Here is a 20,329-nt window from a genome sequence, read left to right on the forward strand (position 1 = left end):
CTTTTTCTTTAAAAGGTTTATAAGAAGAGTCTTTTCAGGCTCCCACAGGTAATTTTTAGAATCGTTTCACTGTTTTAAGAAATTACCATTATGTCTTCCCCCCCAATTTTTCATTTCTTGATTTAATTTATTCTCTATAGAGTAGTTTATACTACAGGGATACTATTTAATAGATCAAATTCTATCATTTCAGTAAATAATCCAGGGAAAATATAGCATAACCCTTGAGGAAAAAAATGAAATAATGGCAAAAAATCAAATGGCATACCATTAAATTTTGCTTTATTTTCTTAAATTTTGCCCTTGCTTGTAGACTTTTAGTAGTTTATGAAAAGTCTTCTTTTAAAATTTTCAGTCTCAAAACTACTAAGAAGAAATACTACTATTATTTTAGTGGAAAATAGCTATATGTTTTCTGGGAAGGACTATACTGAAAAGAATAAGTTTAATTAAAAGCAGGAAAGATTTGGTTACATGTAACAAGAGCCAGCAAGATATGCTCCAATCCAAGAGTAAGTGTAAGCACTGGCTAGAGATTTCTAGAAGGCAGGGGGGACCTTTCCTGGAATATTCTATGTCCTAAATAGCCTGGATGGATTCCCTTATCCCCTTCCAGACTTACCACCTGGGAAGGAGGAGTACTAGTAGGATATAACTTGTAGGAGAGCGTGGGTTGTAAAAATGAAGTGAGATATGATTGCAGGCATAAACTTATTATACCCCCAAGCTTCATCTTTAAAATTTAACTTCTGTGCCTTGAATCATGTCTTTAAACACAGCAGAAGCATGTGCCAAGTTGTGTGTAAACAGTCCTTTGGTTGGAAGACACGGAGTCCACGCTGCCTCCTTTTATGCCCTGGATCCTGGCAGAATTCTCCTCCAGAGCCCTGGTCTTGACTCTGGGAGAGAAAGGAAGCACTGAACTGGATGGAGGTGGCCTCCTGGCTCTAACAACCCTGGAAACATGGACTGGAACCACAGAAGCACTCTTGGACAAGGAGGAGACGGCTTCCTGGTTATCGAGCTGTCTGGCCAGATATGAAATGTACACATGGCACAGGCAGAAAGCCATACTCACCTTGGACCTGGCATTCTTTCCCATGCAACCCTTCTGTTGGCAGCAGGTCCCTACTCAGTACCTTTTCTGAAGGAAGAGGGTGTGCCCATTTTAGCTTGAAGCGAACACAGACATTTCCTCTCATGGTCCGAAAAGCAGACCTGGTTCATTTTTTGAGAATGTAATAATCAAGACTCAGACTGGGGGAAAAAAAGTCTGTCACAGATTGGATTAAAAGACAATTTAAATCTATATAGAAAGGATTCATTTAACTCGATGAAAATGAACACAAAATTGCAACAGAGAAAGAGGCAGGGTAGAATGAAATCATTCCCATGATGAATTACAAGTCACACATTTTAAAATGGAAAAATTCCTTCATTTTTTTTTTTTTTTGGTGACCAGAGAAATGCATATCCCATCACTGAAGTATCATTTAATTAAAGTAAAAAATTAAAACATGCCACCTTCAAGGGAGAGTGTGCTAGTGGAGTAGCTTTGTTCATATAATGCTGGATTGACTCAATTCTTCCTAAATTGGTCCCAGTAATATATTGACAAGCACAGTAATTATCTTAAAACTCTATTATGGGGGATTTATACCAAGGTTCGATTTATCCCAAAGTTATTCAAATTGAAGGGAAAAAAAATCACTTGTGGCCTTATCAAAAAGAGAAAAATAATAACATGAGAGGACTAACAGTAGATAGATGATTACATACCATGATATCAATTTGATGTGATGTTAACCATAATGATAGTTATTAAACTTACGTTGACAACATATACATATTTCCAATGAATGCTAAGTGAGAAAAAGGCAGCTTCACTATCACATATTCACTATGACAACAACCAGGTACAAGATAAGTACACAGGTGATGGGAGGGAGGTGGGGAACCAAGGGAGAACATGCACCAAAACATAGCTGGTATATAAAGAAAATGGATTTTTTTTTCCAGATTTAAAAATTTACTCATAATACTCCTTAAACAGGAAAAGCAGCATTTTTGTTTCCTTAAAAGATCTAAATTGGCTAGCAGTTTTCCATTTTTTAAAAATTACTTTTATTAACATATAATGTATTATTTGATCCAGGAGTACAGGTCTGTGAATCATCAGGCTTACACATTCCATAGCACTCACCATAGCACACACCCTCCCCACTGCCCATAACCCAACCACCCTCTCGCTACTCCCTCACGACCCAGCAACCCTCAGTTTGTTTTGTGAGATTAAGAGTCTCTTATGGTTTGTTTCCCTCCCACATGTCTATAAAGCTGCTATAATAATTCTTATCTGAATTTTGAAAATCATGCAGAAAAGTTAGAAAAGAGGTAGACGATATTAAAAGACACAAAACCTAAAAATGGGTATTTCAGCCAGCTAATAGCTCTTAGCAGAAGCTATAGGATGACAAGGCAATCTTCCCTCTGGCTCTTGGCCAAAGAGAATTGCTTGAATTAGAAGTCACTTAGGACATTTCAAATTACTGTAGAACACAAGGAAAAAAATATTGAAAACATAAAAGAGAAACTAATAGAGTTTCCTCTATTTTATATACCCCTGCTTGAAATACACATTTTTTAAAATGCTGCTTTTCTAGTAAAAAGATTTCCAAGGTTATTTTTTGGGGGGAGGGGCGGGTAAAACTATCTTTCTTCTAATTCTGCCTCTGTATTAGAATAATAATTTCTGATATATAATGGCAATAGTAATTAGAGAGATTTTCACTATCCTAAAGGGGGTAACTTAGTGAGTCATTTTTAATGTTTCCTAAGACATTATTTTCCAGGTAGTATTCTTTTATTATTATTATTATTATTATTTTAATGAAGAAAGTGTAGAAATGTGATGAATGTTTTGCTTAAGACTGATTTACTTGTTTTAAAGTCTTTCCAGATTTTATTACACTTAGGTGTGTTTGCCAACTGATAATATTTCAAATGCTATTTATGTTTTTTTCTCCCAAAGATTTATTTGTTTATTGGGGGGGCATGCAGAGAGTGCACAAGCAGGATGGGCAGAGGTAGAGAGAGAATCTTAAGCAGATTTCCCACTGAGAGCAGAGCCCTATAGGGGGCTCAATCTCAGGACCTCGAGTTTCAACCTGAGCAGAAACAGAGTCCAGTGCTTAAACGTCTGGTCACCCAGGTGTTCCTGCTTATGGTTTTGTTTTTCTTATGAGCTCATTTGCTCCTCATCCTCTCACCAAGGGGTCCTGTGAGGTGGGCAGCACTGTTTTCTTCTTCAGGGCTTGCAGGAGAGCCTCAGACTATCGAAGAACAAACAAACATGACTACGGGCACGTGATCTGCCAGAGGCAGAGCCTGATGTAGAACCCAGGATTTTGGATAGAATGCCATCTACTCCACTATATTCTCAATATACAGAGCAACAAAGGGGGCTCTTTTTCTTGTCCCCCCTCCCCACTTAGCGGTCTCATCTTTTGTTTTATGTGATGAGAGCTTTCCCAAAGACTACATGGCATAAAATTCGGTGCAGAACAAGAACCATTATGAGTGCTAAGCCTAGAAATCACCCTACATCCTTCAGAGACCATAATATGTCATGCCAAGAGTAGAAAACTGGGGGAAGAGGGCAATAGAAGCACTATTATTTTATTCCCTATAAGCCTTCATAAAAAAATTTTTTTTACTATGTAAATTGAAAGAAACCAGAAATCTATAAAGCCATCTGGATGATTTAAGTATATTTTTTATAGCCTCCTCTTAAGAAGGATCAGAAAAACTCAAAGCGATATGAAAGTAAGCCAGCATGGAAACTATTGCTCAGCTGACCACTTTGTACTGAGCTTCCTGGGCTTCAAAGAAAGAGCTCAACAATTTTGAGAGGAAATAAATAAAATAACGGTGCGCCTCCTTGGGCCGTGGTAGCCCAACAGATGGAGGTAAGGTCTCTCAAACACTGAAGAAGCCTCTTGGGGCTGACTCGCTCCCAGAACTGTGTAAAGTCTGCTTCATTAGAAGTGCCTTCTATTATTGTCTTTGATGAGTCTCTGAGGAGGAAGAAGAGGCAGTGACCTTATATTTCATCGCAGCAAAGACTCAGGGTTAATTCTTTTGTCTGTAGTAACATGTTAATAACTTCTCCCAGTCAGATGGCTCCTTCTGGAGGGCTGACTTCACTCGGGCCTGGAAAACAGTGCAGGGTGCCCCGGCTTCAGCTGTTGGTCACTGACTAAGCACCTCTCGAGCTGCCTTCCATTGGAAGACAGAGGAGTCTGAAGAAATCCTCCCTCCGCCAAATCTATCCCATATGAGAGGGCAAGCTTAATGAGAATCAGCCGTGAGCCCTGGCCATGCAGTGCCTCTGGAATGCATAGGATTTCCAGCCAGCATGGGCTGCAGAGTTTGCGGCCTTAGTTTCTGCTTTTCATGTTCAAAAAACTTTTATGAACAAAATTTCAATTTCAGCTAATAAAGGCAATGAGGAAAAAAAAAAAAAAGAACACCTCAAACTTACAGTGCATATACAGGGTCTGGAGGAGACAGGAAGTTGAACAAACATTAGACCCTATGACTGCAGAGAGTGTAAAGAATAAATGGACACAATGAAGACATCAAACAGGGCAGGGCAGCATAACTGACAAACAGAAGTAGAAGCTAGGTGCCGTGGAAGCACAAAGGTCATGCACTGTCCATTTTCCTCCAGGAGTCTTTCTCTGTAGTGATGGAATGGTTTTGAGGTGGGAAACCATCTTAGTGATGGTGCCTGACTTTCAACCGATAGGCTGAGTTGTAACTAGTTACTTTCTACAAGTGAGTCTCCTGGTGGGCATGGCATTTTCCCCAAACTCATGGGTCATATATTATTATGGTCTGAAAAACTCAACCAGTAGAGACAAAGCTGAAGTCCTTCTTGACTACCTTTCCCTTACCTCATTACTTCTCTATTCTAATCATCAGAAGGGGGTAATTACCAGTTCAGTTTGGTGAGCATACTTCCAGATCTTTCTACTTGCATTTTTACACACAGACATACAAACTTGTGTGCACACATTCATAGATAGACACACACATACACATTGAGAGAAAAATATGAAGTTTAAAAAAATGTGGTAATGCTAATGTTGTGTATATATAATATGCATATTTTATATATATACATGTATATTATTCACCTTCAACTTGCTTTCCTAACTTAATATAACTTGGGATACATCAGTATATATGGGCATTGTTTTTAACTGCTATATACTGTCCCACAATACGGAGATGCCATAATCAACAATTCCCTCTGAGTTTACAGTCTTGTTACCCACAGATGGTCCCCCACGCCCCTGTTTTTTTTTCCGCCACCTCCAATATCACAACGGTTATTATTGTACCCATCCCCAGCATGACACAAGCAAGGATGTACTGAGGGTAAAGGTGGACACACAGATTTGCTAAATTAAAAGGTATGAGATCTTAAGAATTTTTAATAGAGGAACATTGCCGTAAAAATTCTACCAGTAACATTTTGGCCGATGTTTTCACCAATATGACATTATCAATCTTTTCAACTTTTAACAATCTAATCGATTCAAAACAAATACAGTCTCATAGTTTCATTTTGCATTTTCTTGGCAGTGGAATAAGTACTTAAAAGTTTTTAATTTCCTCTTTTCATTTTCTAAATAAATCCAGAGTTAATAGTAGGGTGTTTGTGGATTCTAGGTGAAAGGATTGGCCGGGGATGGCAGTTGGCTCTCATGTTGTTGTTAGTGCCTAATTTTATCGAATTGTAATCAGCTCGTGTGGTCTGTGTGACTTATGCCTTTTTGGAATTTGATGAAATATGCTTCATGATCTAATTCTTGGTCAGCTTATGCAATTGTACCATGTATGCTTAAAATATGTGTTTTCTTTGTTTATTAGATACAAATTTCTAAATAAATCATATTTCGTTAATTGTTTTATTAAAATCCTCTATCCTGACTTATTTTTAGTCTTCTCGGAAGACTCTAGAAGCATGACAAAAACTCCCCTCTATGACACAAATCAACTAATTTTTCATTGTATTTCTATTAGTGGTTGTTTTAGAGACCTCCATGTTGTCTTATTAAGTACAAAAAGGTTTGTGAATTTTTTTTAAAGATTTATTAATTAATTATTTGAGAGAGAGTGCAAGCATATGGGGCAAAGGGAGGGCAGAGGAAGAAAGAGAATCTCAAGCAGACTCCCCAGTAAGAACAGAACCTGATGTGGGGCTCAGTCTTACAAACCTGAGATCATGACCCTGAGATTATGACCCGAGTCGAAATCAAGAGGCAGACATTTAACTAACTGAGCAATCCAGGTGCCCCAGGTTTGTGAATGTTTTATCTTCTTGGCAGGTATCTTCCATCAATGTGAAATATTCCTCTTTGTTTTTTCAAAATTGTTTTGTCTTAGATTGTATCTTGTCTAAAATTTATATTGCTAAAACTACATTCCTTTTATTAGACCTTGCCCAGAACAGCTTTATTTTCCTACTTACGGAGTCCTTTCGAATATGTAGGCTTGCAGTGTTCCCATCTGTTGGAGTAGTTCTTTGATATGACCCTTTTGGATTCTGGTTTCCTTCTGGACTTCATAATCCTACCTGCCTTCTGTTTTTCAGAGATTCCTCATTGTCTCTTATTTATACAATGGCATGTCTTGTTTTCTAGCAGTATTATAAATGAAAATGTTTGTGTGTGTATGTTTTCCTGTCATTTAGTGCAGGAAGGAGGGAAGACATTATACCGTCAGGCTGCCATCTTAAACCAATCCTATGCTTTCCTTCATTCTAGATTTCCTTCCTTATTCCTACTCTAAAACAGATCTTTCTCTTTTCCTTTCAGCTTGGTTGATCTTGATGTTGAAGGTGCTGTGAGAGATGGTACAGAACAAAGTCTGTAAATATGTTTAGTCAACATGTACCCAATGGAAAGCTACGTCAGTCTTCATTTCTATATGGACCAAAAGTTGATTTCAGACAGAAATGCTACAACTTGAGTTCCACTAGTGTGTATTGCTCAGTAATTACTCAGTAATACTCAGTAGTAATTACTCAACTTACGTAGCTCAGTGTTATCATCTTTCCATCTCATTTCCATAAAGCTCTGTTCAATTTGTAAACAGTCCATTTTAGACAGCACTACTAGCGATATCACAATATTGGTATTCATTTGGGTGATTTATTGGCAATACATATATCCTAACATCTTCCATGGGAGAAATATGTTTAAAGGACCCTAACTAGACTATTAGCAAAGCCTGGCACAAAGTAACTGCAATATAACTCTTACCAAGTTCTGGCCATTGAAAGTTGCATTTAGAATGTACTATTTTTGAATTATTATTTTTTAGAGAGAGAGGGCACACAGATGAGTTGCAGGGTAAGGGCAGAGAGAGAGGGAGAGGATCTTAAGCAGGCTACACACTCAGTGCGGAGTCCCGTGGGGGGCTCGATCCCACAATCCTGAGATCATGACCTGAGCCAAAATCAGGAGTCAGACTCTTACTTAACTGCTTAACCAACTGAGCCACCTGGGTGCCCTTAGAATGTACTATTTTTAAAGTCAGAACCCACCCCCTCCCCCATATTCTTAAGGGACTAGTACTCTATTTGCGCTATTATTTTATTTGAAACATTCTTACCTCATTTTCTATGTTTTATCTTTTCATGCCAGATACAGAGTTTATTTTCATTTATAGATCAAGTCCAACTATAGGATTTCAGACTAAAAAGAGGTTTAGAGTTAACTGGATTAGGCTCTTCATATGTTTGAGAGGTTATGTGACTTGCTCAAGTTCATATATTGACTTTGTGGCAGAGCTGGCATCAGAATGTGGGTTGCCTGACTCCAGCACACTATTTATACATAAGTTTACACTTACAAAATGTTTTAAAAACCCCTCATCCTCAAAGTACTAAAAAGCCCCCGGAAAGACCAGATGGCAAGCGTGAATAATCTTGATTTTCATAGGAGGGAACACTGAAAGGAAAGGAAGAATTAATGACTTACTTAAAATTATCCACATCAGGGGCACCTGGGTGGCTCAATGAGTTAAACCTCTGCTTTCAGCTCAGGTCATGATCCCAGGGTCCTGGGATCGAGCCCCACATGGGGCTCTCTGCTCAGCAGGAGCCTGCTTCCCTCCCCCACTGCCTTCCTCTTTCCTACTTGTGATCTCTGTCAAATAAATAAATAAAATCTTTAAAAAAAATTATCCACATCAGGAGTTGTTGGAGGCAAAATTTAAGAGTCTTTACTACGAGCCCTGTGTATCAACAGCTTCTCCATCTTCTTCTCATCATATAAGGCCACTTCCTAAAAAGACAGAGGCACCTTCTCAAGGAACTATCTCATGGTTTCATTCTGATAAGATCAGAAAATATAAGTTCATTGTTAAATTGTTAACACATCAAATGTCTTCTTGATTCGTGGTGACCTTAAGAAAAATACTTAGCAAAGTCAGAGGCAGTTATCCATTGTAAATCAGTGAATGATTCACCTATTATTTCAGATAAAGTAGAAGGATGAATCACAGTGTTGCCTTAAATTCCTTCCAGCTCTTTGTTTATTGTTTCTTCTTATATGGAATTCCAATTATTCATTAATCTATCCCTAGCTCCTAACAAATGGGGCATATACCAGGCCCTCAAGTAAACAGTTAGTACTAGGCCTTTGTGCTCTGTGTAGGATTTCTAGAGCCCTCTTTCTACCTCTAAGTTATGAATAGTTCTTTAGACTCTGAGGAGTTGGCAAAGTCTTTTAGACTCTAAGAGTCTAAGAGTCTGAAAACTAAGGCTGGTGGACCAGCCACATGTTTTTGTAAATAAAAACTTTTATTTGAACACAGTCAGGCCCATTCATTTGTATATTATCTATGGCTGCTTTCCCTACAGGGCAGAGCTGAACAGAAATGACAGTGACTAAATGTCCTGCAAAGCCAAAGATATTTACTATCTGGCCGTTTGCAGAAAAAGTTTGTCAATCCTTGCATTTAGAATCTATTTATTGTCTTTTATGGTCAACCTGGAGTTGAGTCAGTGTCTAGCTAAACAACAAATGCGCCATGACAAATGTTCATAGATCAGCAAAGTGTTAACTTAGTAATGGAAGTCTAATTTAGTGTTACAGATTCATAGGCTTAGTTTCTATTTGCATGGCACTTTCTAGTTTATGATATAATTTATATGTGTTATCTCATTTGATTTTTCCAATAACCTTAGAAAGTAGGCAGGAAAAAGATTCGGAGATATCACATATCCTAGAGTTGAACTCAGATTCAAGCATTTTTAACAGCTGAAATGATTCTTTTATCTCTGGAAAACATTTCCTTCAGGGGGAAAAAAAAAAGGCAGGAAGGAGTTATTAACATTTATCATCTTATAATGCACTGTTCTAAAATAATGTATCAGTAGATGATTTGCAATTAATTATACTTTGTAATAACATATTCTGTCTTCCTAATTTGTGGTTTTATGTCAATAAGATAATAAAAATAACATAAGCATTTAATCTAAGGGTTTAAAAAGTCAAAATAAATATAAGCCTCACTGAGTTATACGTGAAAAATACAATCTTAAATTTTTGATATCTTAAAACCTGCAAGGTAAGTTAGTTATTTGGCTTTCTTAGATTTACAAAATTGAAAAATAAAATAGCAAAACTCTTGGCAGAGTAGGAAAAGAATAAGTCTTAGTGAAAAATATGAGTATATATTAAAAATATGAGTACTACCCATGGGGAAAATAGTGAAATATGGGTTGATATGGTGCTCTCCTGTGGGTCAAATCATATTGAGATAAATATTTCAGTGAAAGCTATAAACTCGTCAATGAGGGTTACGATATACTTTTTGCATGAAAGTCAGAATCATATACTGTATGATTCCAACTATATTCCAACTCTGGAAAAGGCAAAACTGTGAAGAATAAAAAGATCAATGGTTGCCAGGGTGTGGGAGAGATGAACAGGAGTAGTACAGGGGATTTTTAGGTCAGTGAAACTGCTCTATATGATACTCTAATAATGGATACATGTCATTATAAATTTGTCCAAACTTAACACCAACTGCAAACCCTAATGGAAACTATGTCTTTGGCTGATGATATGTCGACATCGGTTCATCAATTGGCATAAATATACCACTCTGGTGAGGGGTGTTGGGGCTGGAGGAGGCTGTACTTTCGTGGGGGCAGGGAGTACATGGGAAATCTTTATATCTTCCATTTAATTTTGCTGTGGAGCTAAAATTTTTCCAGTAAATAAAGGCTATTAAAAAAAATAGTACTGGGTGGTTGGGTGGCCCTGTCAGTTGAGCGTCTGACTCTTGATTTCAGCTCTAGTCATGATCTCAGGTTTGTGGGATCAAGCCCCACATCAAGCTCCATGCTGGGTGTGGAGCCTGCTTGAGGTTCTCCCTCTCCCCCTTCCCAGATTAAGTACAGTGGGCTAGAAAATGTCACATTCAGTATTTCCCTCAGAAGCTTCATACATATGTATTAAATATGCTTGGCCTAGAATCCTTTCAGGATAATGGATCCAGAACAAAAATGAACTTACTTCACACCCGGACTGAGTTTCCCATGAACATGACTCCTTCTCCTGAGGGAGAACACCTCTTTGGAAAGCATGGTCTCCCAGACATGTTGGACACAAGGCAGACTCAAAATCTGGCTCCCCTGGAGGGATGTGCATGACTGAGGGGCCTGTGTACTTCAGGCTGGGACTCTGATGCTTGTCCACACTGACCATTGGGCTCTTGATCCATCTTCGTACCTACAAGACACAAAAGAAGAAAATGCATTTTACCTCCTGTGATATTTAACGAGACTCCAGTGGGAAACTTGGTGGAGGGATACTCATGAAAGGAGAGTTCAGTCTCATGACTTCTCCATCTTTCAAGTCTTAATACAATCCAAATGGGTCAATTCGGACCAATCACTTCTTAGGCATGTGTGGTTTTTGTCTGGTTATTTCATCTCATTGAGTCTGTCTCCCCATCTGGGGATGATTGGGATAATAATATTTCCTTCCAGGTTGTCATGAAGATTTTACAATGTTTTTCAATGCCCAGTTGTTTTGCCTAGCACATAGTGTTCGAGTACATGGTGGCTATTTTACTTTTTTTCTTACTATTATGATAAAGCTGACAGAATGATTCACAAATGTCTTAGACAAATTGCTAGCCATTCTTACTGGAGGAAACACTAACCTATGATTGCTAGCTTAAGACCCAATTGCTGCTAAATGAATTGACATATATCTCACTACTGCAAAAAACTTGATTATAAAAGAAGTTGCTTCTGGTTAAGAAATTATTTCATAGTTGTTTTTAAAATTTGAAAACTTACCACTTGTCTTCTTTACATGTAGAATTCCTATAAGGCACAGAGAATATAGAAAGCTTTTCTAATATGAAAAGTGATATTGTTTTATAGCACTTTAAATATAAAAGGAATTGTTGTAAATGTTTGACATAGGTTGTCTTGCTTAATCCTCAGAACAATTTTTACTATTACTAATTCCATTCTACAGATGCGAAAACAAAGGCACAGAGAGCTGAAGCAAATTCCCCCAAGGCACAATGCTGGTATTGAGCAAAGTCACCTTGAATCCAAATCTATTCCTTTATGAGAATAGAATTTTAACAAACATTACAGCACTGTAAGATTTGTGGTCACTGAATGCTAGAAATGTATCTTGGTTTAATATGTGTCTTCCATTATCTTTGAAACTCCTGAGGATTTAGCCTAATTGGTGAAATTAGCATATAGCAAAAGAACAAAGAAATGAAATGACAGTATTGAATTATAATTAGTAATGTTACAATTAAATATTTTAAGGATAGACTGAGAAGAAACTAAAATTGCAATAGCAAAAAAAAGAATTAAGAAATTTGGTGGAATATTATGCTACCACTAAAATTAAATATAAAGATTCTGGTAGTATGGAAAATGCTTAGAACATAATTATATGGGGAAAAAAGGCCAAATACAAAATTGTTCAGACACTATAATTACAAATATAAAAATGTATATTCTACCTACAGATAAAACAAGAAAGTTAACAGGCAAAATAAAAACTATTATATTCATTGTTATATGCATTGATTAAAGGTGTTTTAGTTTTCCTTCTTTTTACATTGTAATTTTTCAAAGAACAATGTCTTTTAAAGTTAAAATCCTCATATTTCTTTCTTTGGTTACATATGTGTCTTTTAATTGCTTTATTTATATATACTTTTTTCAATAGCCATTTCTCTTTTCAGGTTTACCATCCTAATAAATATGTTAATATTTGGGAGGTATCCTTGAGTATTTCTTGCACTCCAAGGTCCCATTAACATATTAGTAGGTATCTTCACAGTGTTTATTTGATTTATTAATGAAAGTCTAAATGAAACTCTAAAAGTTTGAAACTATGATAGAATCTCTCTTCCTGATGTTAAGACTAAATGTGTTTTTCATCAATCTGAAAAGTACTAAATTTCATTAGAGATGGAAAATTGTTTGTAGTACTATATTCGGAGGGTTTTGAGCTTGAAGTCTGGTGACCATTATTGACTAGTTGCCAACCTTGTTTTAAATTCAATCTTTTATTCTGGCTTACTATCAATGTCTCTTTTGCCAAGTAGATTTAACTTTGGGGTTTCTGTGAATAGAATTTTAAGGAGATTTATCTTCAAATGAATTTATATGGCCTGACTGATTAAGAATTTTAGTATATTGAAATGTATATCTTAAATTTATGGACAACTTTATTTAGAGCAAATCTTATATAATACTGTCTTACAATTATTCAATTTATAATGAAAGAATGTCCCTGTGACTGAATCTAAGCTTTCATTACATTATAGAAAAAACAAACTGGTTTTATCAAAGGAAGAGAATTTAGAGACATTATATCTCAATTCAAAGTACACACTGATCTATAAACTTAATTGATTTGTTGTCTATTAGAGATCACTGGGACTAAGAATCACATAGAGAATTGTCATTTCATTTGATGCCCAGCTAAGAATTATCCAAAAGAGTTCAGATTACCTTGAGCATATGCTGTCAAATAACCCATAGATGTCTTTATAGAATTTCAGAGTTAGAAGATACCCAAAGATATTAGTAATTTGCCCAAAGATACACTGTAAATTATTATGTGGTCAAAACTATACCTAATGGTTTAGGCAATTGATTGAACCAATTTCTACCAGGGTAGAAGTTGGCAAACTCAGTGTCTTCAGAGGCTGGCAGGAACAGGAAATGTGTAAAGGCCTAAGACCAGCATATGAACATAGGGAGTCGTAGGGACTATGGCAAACTGGGAATGCAATTAAATTTAAAAACAAAACAAATAAACAACCCCCCCAAGCAAACAAATAAACAAGATTATGAAAAAAAAAAAAAACCCTAGTTAAATAGACCTCACACCTTTAAGGGTCACAATTTAACTCCTGAAGTTATTCCTTTTTTTTTTTTTTAATTTTTTTTTTTTTTAATTTATTTTGAGGGAGAGCGAGAGCACATGAGCTGGGGTAGGGACAGAAGCAGAGGAAGAGAGAGAATTTCAAGCAGATTTCTGTGCTGAGCACCAAGCCGGATGCCGGACTCCATCCCACAACTGAGAGACCAGGACCTAAGCTGAAATCAAGAGTTGGACACCCAACCAACGGACCCACGAAGCCACCCCCTTAAGTTATTCTACCAGGTAGAAATAAGTATGAAGTAGAATTCCATGGAGTAGAAATAAAATGATTTGATATCTTCTAACTTTTTCCTTTCTTTTTTTTTTTTTTTTAAGACTTTAATTGAGAGAGAGCCAGAGAGAGAAAAGCAGCAGGGGGAGGGGCAGAGGGAGGAAAAGAAGCAGACTCACTGCTGAGCAGGGAGCCCTACATGGGGCTTGATCCCAAGACCCTGGGACCATGACCTGAGTCGAAGACAGGTGCTTAACTGACTGAGCCACCCAGGAGCCCCATCTTCTTACTTTCTCAAAAACAATCTAATGTTCTCAACATTTTAACTTTCATTCATTCATTCCTCGTTCTTTTTTAAAAAAAAATTTCATTTCATTCATAAAGATTCGTAAAATGAATAAGTGAATTATAATATGTAAGAGGGTAAATAAAGCAGAGAAGATTGATCAGGATCACTGGGGGTGGGAGGGCCTGAGAAGGCAGGAAGCCTTTCAGTAAAGACTTCAGAGGTGCTAAGACTCTAGGACATCAAAGTGAGCTATCAAATAGGCAATTAGACCATCAAGTCTGAATTTCAGAGGAAAGATTCAAGCTGCAAACAAGAATTGGAGACTTGAAACAAACAGCCATATTCTACTGAAGTCTTTGGGGGAAAAACCCAATGACTTGGCTGGATCTAGGTACTAAGCTCATATTTCTGTAAGATAAGGGGCTCTGGTTATTAGAATCTATTCCACTTAAACTTACTGAAATATGTGATTTACCCAAGTCTTCTGAGAGTGGGAATGTGTTTGTGCCTTAACACGTTCCAGGAGGGCAAGGTGTGGGTGTGGGTGATATTTCATTAGAAAGGCCCAGGGTTCTGAATAACCTTCAACAAATTAACCCATTCTGAGTCTTAAGGACATGGGAACATGATACTGCCTCTCTCTCTCCACAGAGAATGTGGCAAGGGAAATTTAGAAATATTCCATTTTTTCCAGAAGCACCAGGGAGAAAGGGGTTCCAAAAGGAGATGCAGTGATCCTTTTTGTGGGACTGTTGCTGGCATTCATGACCTGCTATCGATCTTGAAATGCTTTATCTCCTTCTGCTGGGTCCTTATTCTGACTTCAACACGTTCCTTCCCTGCTACTCCTTTGCGCATTTTGTTGGCTTTATAGCCTCCCAGGTGGTTTATCCAGGCCTGGTTAAGGACTGGGTTTATGATGTTTACTCCATCTCCGGAGAGTGGCTGGGCGGTGAGTGAAGCGCGGGGCTCCCCCTCAGGCCTTGGCGTCCAGCAAGGTGCCCTCCAAAACCGGTGAGTGGAGCACCACTGCTTCTGCCCCTGAGGGGGTTGGAGCTACAGCAGGCCTGTTGTGTCCCCTCAGGCTCTGCCGGAGGGAGTAGCTGCCTGCGAGTGGCTTTGGGAGCTCCTCAGAGACCAGTCACAATGGCTCCGGGAAGGCTGCGGCAGCTGTGTGTGTGTGTGAGAGAAGTGAATGCCCGGATGTGAGCCGCTGCCCTGACTCCTCGGCCATCTGGGCCCTGGTTTTATTCCGAGCTACTCAGAGCCTTGTAAACAAACGTAGACCAGGGTGAGACATCCTCCTCACCCTGAACACATGCAGAATTCCCTCACTCGGGCTTTATAGGAGCCTGTTCTCCCAACTGCATCCGACGATTTTTTCAGAAGCCATTACTTCTCCAGACATCGGGGGTGAAAGAGGACGGCCCTGCCCCTTACCCATAGGGCTCCTCTTACTGAACAGCGTTGGCATAAAATCTTAATCCAATTTCTTTGTTAAATGCAGTCTGCCCTGGTTTTATTAATTTCTTTATTCGAAAAAAAAAAAAGCAATAATCCCGCAGACTAGAAAATTGCCAGATGTGATTAAATAGATTGGCCAGCTTCTAGGGATTTTCCACTTGTGGTTTTTTTTTTTTCCCTCTTATGTGATAGTAAACAGATATTACTCTTAATTTAAAATGGTTTAGCTGCTTATGATATCAGCTGATGCAGAAAACTTACAGAGTGTTTAGGTGTTTATTTGTGAACTCATAATAATGCTCGTCTCATCATTCCTTTTGTTTTCTGGGAGTGAAGAGCTGTGCTTTCCTTAAAATCCAAGTGACCTTGACGTCGGACACAACTCTGCAATTTCCAGGGGGCATGTGTTTTTATTAGAGAAAACTGACTTTGTTTATATGATGCCACAATTACTTTCAATTCAGATATAGCAACCGAGTTTTCTAGTGGGAATTATTTGGATAATTCAATAGGCTATAAAAAGGGACCTCCACACCTCCTTCTTTTCCAGAAGGTGTCTGCTGGTGGGTTGATTATGACATTAATGTAAGTCAGGAGAAGGCTCCTGGAAGCAAATCCCTCTCACACATTGGTGCCCGAGGGGGCTTCACAGCATGGCTCTTAAAATATAACAGTGATATGATATAAGGTCAGTGGTAGTAATCTGATCGATTCACCCTAGCTGTATGGGTCATCACATAGTTTTCTTTCCTCTGAATATCTGTAGTGTTTATTATTTACTTACATGAAAACTTATATAACCTTTTTTTTTTTTTAAGATTTTATTTATTTGAGAGAGAAACAGACCAGGAGAAAGAGAACATAAAAAGAGAGAGAACAGGGGATGTGGGGAGAGAAAATAGGAGGGGGGTGCAGAGAAAGAAGCAGACCCTCTGCTGAGCCCGGATCCTGTTGCAGGGCTCAATCCCAGGACCCCATGATCATGACTTGAGCAGAAGGCAGAAGCTTAACCGAGTGAGCCACTCGGGCTCCTCAAACCTTGGAACTTTTATGCTCACTGGTTGTTATTATGCCTATGTCATCTTTCCAACTGGACCATAAGGGTAAGAACAGCTTCTAGGCTTTTTTTAATTCTCCAGAGGCTGGCATATGGTCTTACAAACAGTAGGCAATAAAAATAGGAATTGCTTGCTTATTTTTGACAACCATATTCACTTATAGTTCTTAACGTGCTTTGCTACCATCCTCTATTAAGGTGATAAATATGCTCTGTGTAACTGTTTCTCTCGCACAGTAGTACCTCCCCAGGCCAGGCACCCTGAGAAGATTGAGTGCCTTTTGGAATTCCCCATCCTCCTGTGCCATTTGCCCTTGGGATTTCCCAGTCCTCTCCTCTCAGCATTGACCAATGCACTTACATCCTGTTCTAGATTCTCTGCCTAACCTGGTGTTTCCCCATGCCAGGGGAGGGGGTGGGCAGCCAGGGGGACTGGGAGAAGAGGAAGGAAAGAGAGGACATACATAGCTCCATCCTTCTCCATGACACTGCTGAACTGGACAGTACCCAGGGCTCCCTCTCCTCATACGGCTGCCAGCCGGCTCCTCCCACCCCAGCAAGTTCTCAGAGAATTTAACACCAAACAAGGCCTTTGCCCTATACTTCCAGCTCCACAAATATAAACTCCTCTTCTTCCTCTGCCCCACTGAGGCACTCACTAGATCCTACCCCATCAAGCTGTAAATAGAAAAAGCTCAGGAAATAAATAAAATCTTAAAAAAAAAAAAAAAAAGAAAAAGAAAAAGCTCAGGAATTCAGTGACAGAAAGTTTCCATTTGAAATAGAAGTAATATTTTTCTTAGTCCCTAAAATATGGGCTAATCCTTTTGGTTTGAATTGGTCTTCCCTGGATTTAGAAAATTAAAAAGAAGAAGAAGAAGAAGAAAGAAGAAAAAAAAAGAATCAGGAAGAAGTTATGTCAGTTATATCTAAAGTTATATCAGTTATATCTAAAGAATGGTATTTGTTATTTCGCTTGTGGATGAAAATTGAGGCTTGGAATATGGTGATGCTTAGGCTGACCCCTGGGGAAGAAAGAGCGGCCTGTCCACGGCTCATTCACCAGAGTTTTGGAAACTTCCCTCCTGGTTCCTCCAAGAAATCCCTTTTCTAATATTGTTTTACCTCTCCCTCACTTGGCTACTGTCTCTTAGTGCATTCAACACGTTGTTCTTGCAACATCTCTAAAAAAAACCTAGCAAACTAAACACAAAACATCCTCCTTTGGGGCACCTGGGTGGCTCAGTGGGTTAAAGCCGCTGCCTTCAGCTCAGGTCATGATCCCAGGGGCCTGGGATGGAGCCTGGCATAGGACTCTCTGCTCAGCAGGGAGACTGCTTCCTCCTCTCTCTCTGCCTGCCTCTCTGCCTACTTGTGATCTCTGTCAAATAAATAAATAAATAAAATCTTTAAACAAAACAAAACAAAACAAAACACCCTCCTTTTACCCACAGACTTCCTTCTTTCAGAAACTTTCTCACCACCACTTGAACTCCTTTCCTTCTCAGCCACGCTTTGTGGGAAAAAACCACCTCACACGACTCCTCGGCCCACTACAGTGCATTCCATAAATGTTTACAGACCACCTAATATTTGCAGGGACTAAAGGGAAGAACACGACAAAGAGACTCACGCCACTGAAACAAGTGTTCACCAAGACGCCAATAAACCTTCATTGCTCGATCCAATGAACACTTCTCAGGACCTCTCTGACTTGTCTACTGTACAGCATTTAAAGGTTGTGATCTGTGAGCGAGGGTGCTGGCATTTCAGAGACTTACCCAAAAGTCCGTGGTTTATCATAATGTAGTAAGTGTATAATGTAGCGAAAAATTGAAAGCATGAGCTCTAGAATAACACTGGTTGGCTGAAAACACCAGAACTATTGCTGCATCTTCCCAGGGCCTTAATATCTACCTCGTCAGGGTTTTGTGAAAAGTAAATGAAATGATAAAGGTAAGCCTAGAGCCCAGCACTGGGTGAACATTTGGTTAATATTTGCTGTATAGTTGTGGCTGCATATAATGAGAGAGGTTAATACAAAATGCCATCTGAGGAAAGAGAGGGGGTTTTTGGTCCACTTGGGAGAAGTCAAAGAAGGCTGTCTGGAGGAAGTAAGTTTAAGCTGAGTCTTTTTTTTTTTTTAAGATTTTATTTTATTATTATTTTTTATTTGACAGAGAGAGAGAGAGAGATCACAAGTAGGCAGTGACAGGCAGAGAGAGAGAGAGGAGGAAGCCTGCTCCCTGCTGAGTAGAGATCCCCCCCTCCAGTTGTGGGGCTCGATCCCCAAACCTGAGATCATGACCTGAAGGCAGAGGCTTAACCCACTGAGCCACCCAGGCACCCCTAAACTGAGTCTTGAAGGTTGAGTTCAAGGAAGCCAGGTGAGTGAAAATGGAAAAGCTATTTCCAGCAGAGAGGATGACAGAAGCCAAAATATGGAGGCAAGGATCTGCACAGAATATGTAGAAAATGAGCCCAAAGAGAAGAGGCAGGAACTGAAGCTGGACAGAAAGATTGTGGTGTGGAGCAAAAAAGTGATCCCTGAAGTGTTGTAAGCTGGAGAGTTGGATTGTCAGATGTGTCTTCAATTCGGTGTGAAGGATGGATATGAGATGGTCAAGAACACAAGGAGCTGGATGAGTCAGGAGTTGTTTACAAAAGAAATGATGAGGGCCAAAGCCAGAAGAGTAGCAATGCGAGTGGAGAGGAGAGATGAATCATCACATTTATCTACCATTTAGTTCTCAAGTCTATATCCTTTTCTTGGATTCTGAAAGCCATCTCCTAAATGGCCTTGCCCCATAAATCTGTTCTTATGGGGACCACAGCATCTTTCTAAACACAAAGGTTGATCTCATCTCTGCTTTAAATTGTTCAGTGATTCCCCATCACCAGTGCAGTGATTTTCAAACCTGTTTGGTCAAGACTGATGTACCATAAGAAATCCCTGTTCTCATATACATTTATAATAGAGAGATATGCAACTGAGACAACTGGTACCACTCCTATATTTACCCTTTTTGCAGGAAAGGCACTCACATTTTCTATTCTACTCTAGTCCTTCAAAATGTTGATTACAACCCAGTGAGTTGATTTCATGACCCACTAATAAGTGGAACACAAATGGAAAAATATCTAAATAGTAAAATCTACATTCCTTGGCCTTGGATACCAAGTCCCCTAAGGTCTGAATTCTCATCTCTCATTATGTCCTCCATGCATCCAGACCTTCCGTCATATTGTTTGATTTGTGGTTGTCTTAAAGACTGCTCTCCTAAGTCTTTGATTGTGTACAGGCTCTTCCTCTGACCCAACTTGTCCGTCTGGGTAGTCCTGCTAAGAGTCACATACTGGGGACACTTTCCCATTGTCTGACTTCTCACTGCTTCTTGATTCATTTTGATGTTTACTTGTTTAAATGGGAACACACACGCATTTACTCTGCTTTACTTATCTTTTCCCCCTATTAGAATGTGTGTTTCACATGACCAAGACATTATTTTCTCTCTTATATTCATTAATAGGACATTCACAGAGTTTATTTTGTGTGTTCCCTCTTCTTAGCTTATCCCCTCCAAACTTCCCATCTGCCTTCACTCTGAGTTGAAGCTTTCATCGAAAGAGGCTCATTATTATATTCCCAGAGGTTAGCACAGCTCCCAGCGTATAGTAAATGATGAAGAATATTTTTTGATTGGTTTAAAGCCAGTTGCTATTCAAGGCACAGAAAATAAAAAAAAAAAAAATAAGAGGCAGTTGTTCTTAAGAATCAACCAGGAAAT

The 20,329-nt window shown here is 38.8% G+C and overlaps 1 protein-coding gene across 1 annotated transcript in view; it reads right to left on the reverse strand.

Moving 5' to 3' along the window:
* The window catches only part of SGK1 (serum/glucocorticoid regulated kinase 1), a 108,202-nt gene that overhangs the window by 55,275 nt on the left and 32,598 nt on the right, over positions 1-20,329 (reverse strand). The window contains exon 2 of the mRNA XM_059400758.1: positions 10,602-10,817. Within this exon, the coding sequence (XP_059256741.1) occupies positions 10,602-10,817 (216 nt within the window). The remainder of the gene's footprint in view (positions 1-10,601; positions 10,818-20,329) is intronic.

Source organism: Mustela nigripes, chromosome 5 (genome assembly GCF_022355385.1).
Source record: "Mustela nigripes isolate SB6536 chromosome 5, MUSNIG.SB6536, whole genome shotgun sequence".
NCBI classification, from domain to species: domain Eukaryota; kingdom Metazoa; phylum Chordata; class Mammalia; order Carnivora; family Mustelidae; genus Mustela; species Mustela nigripes.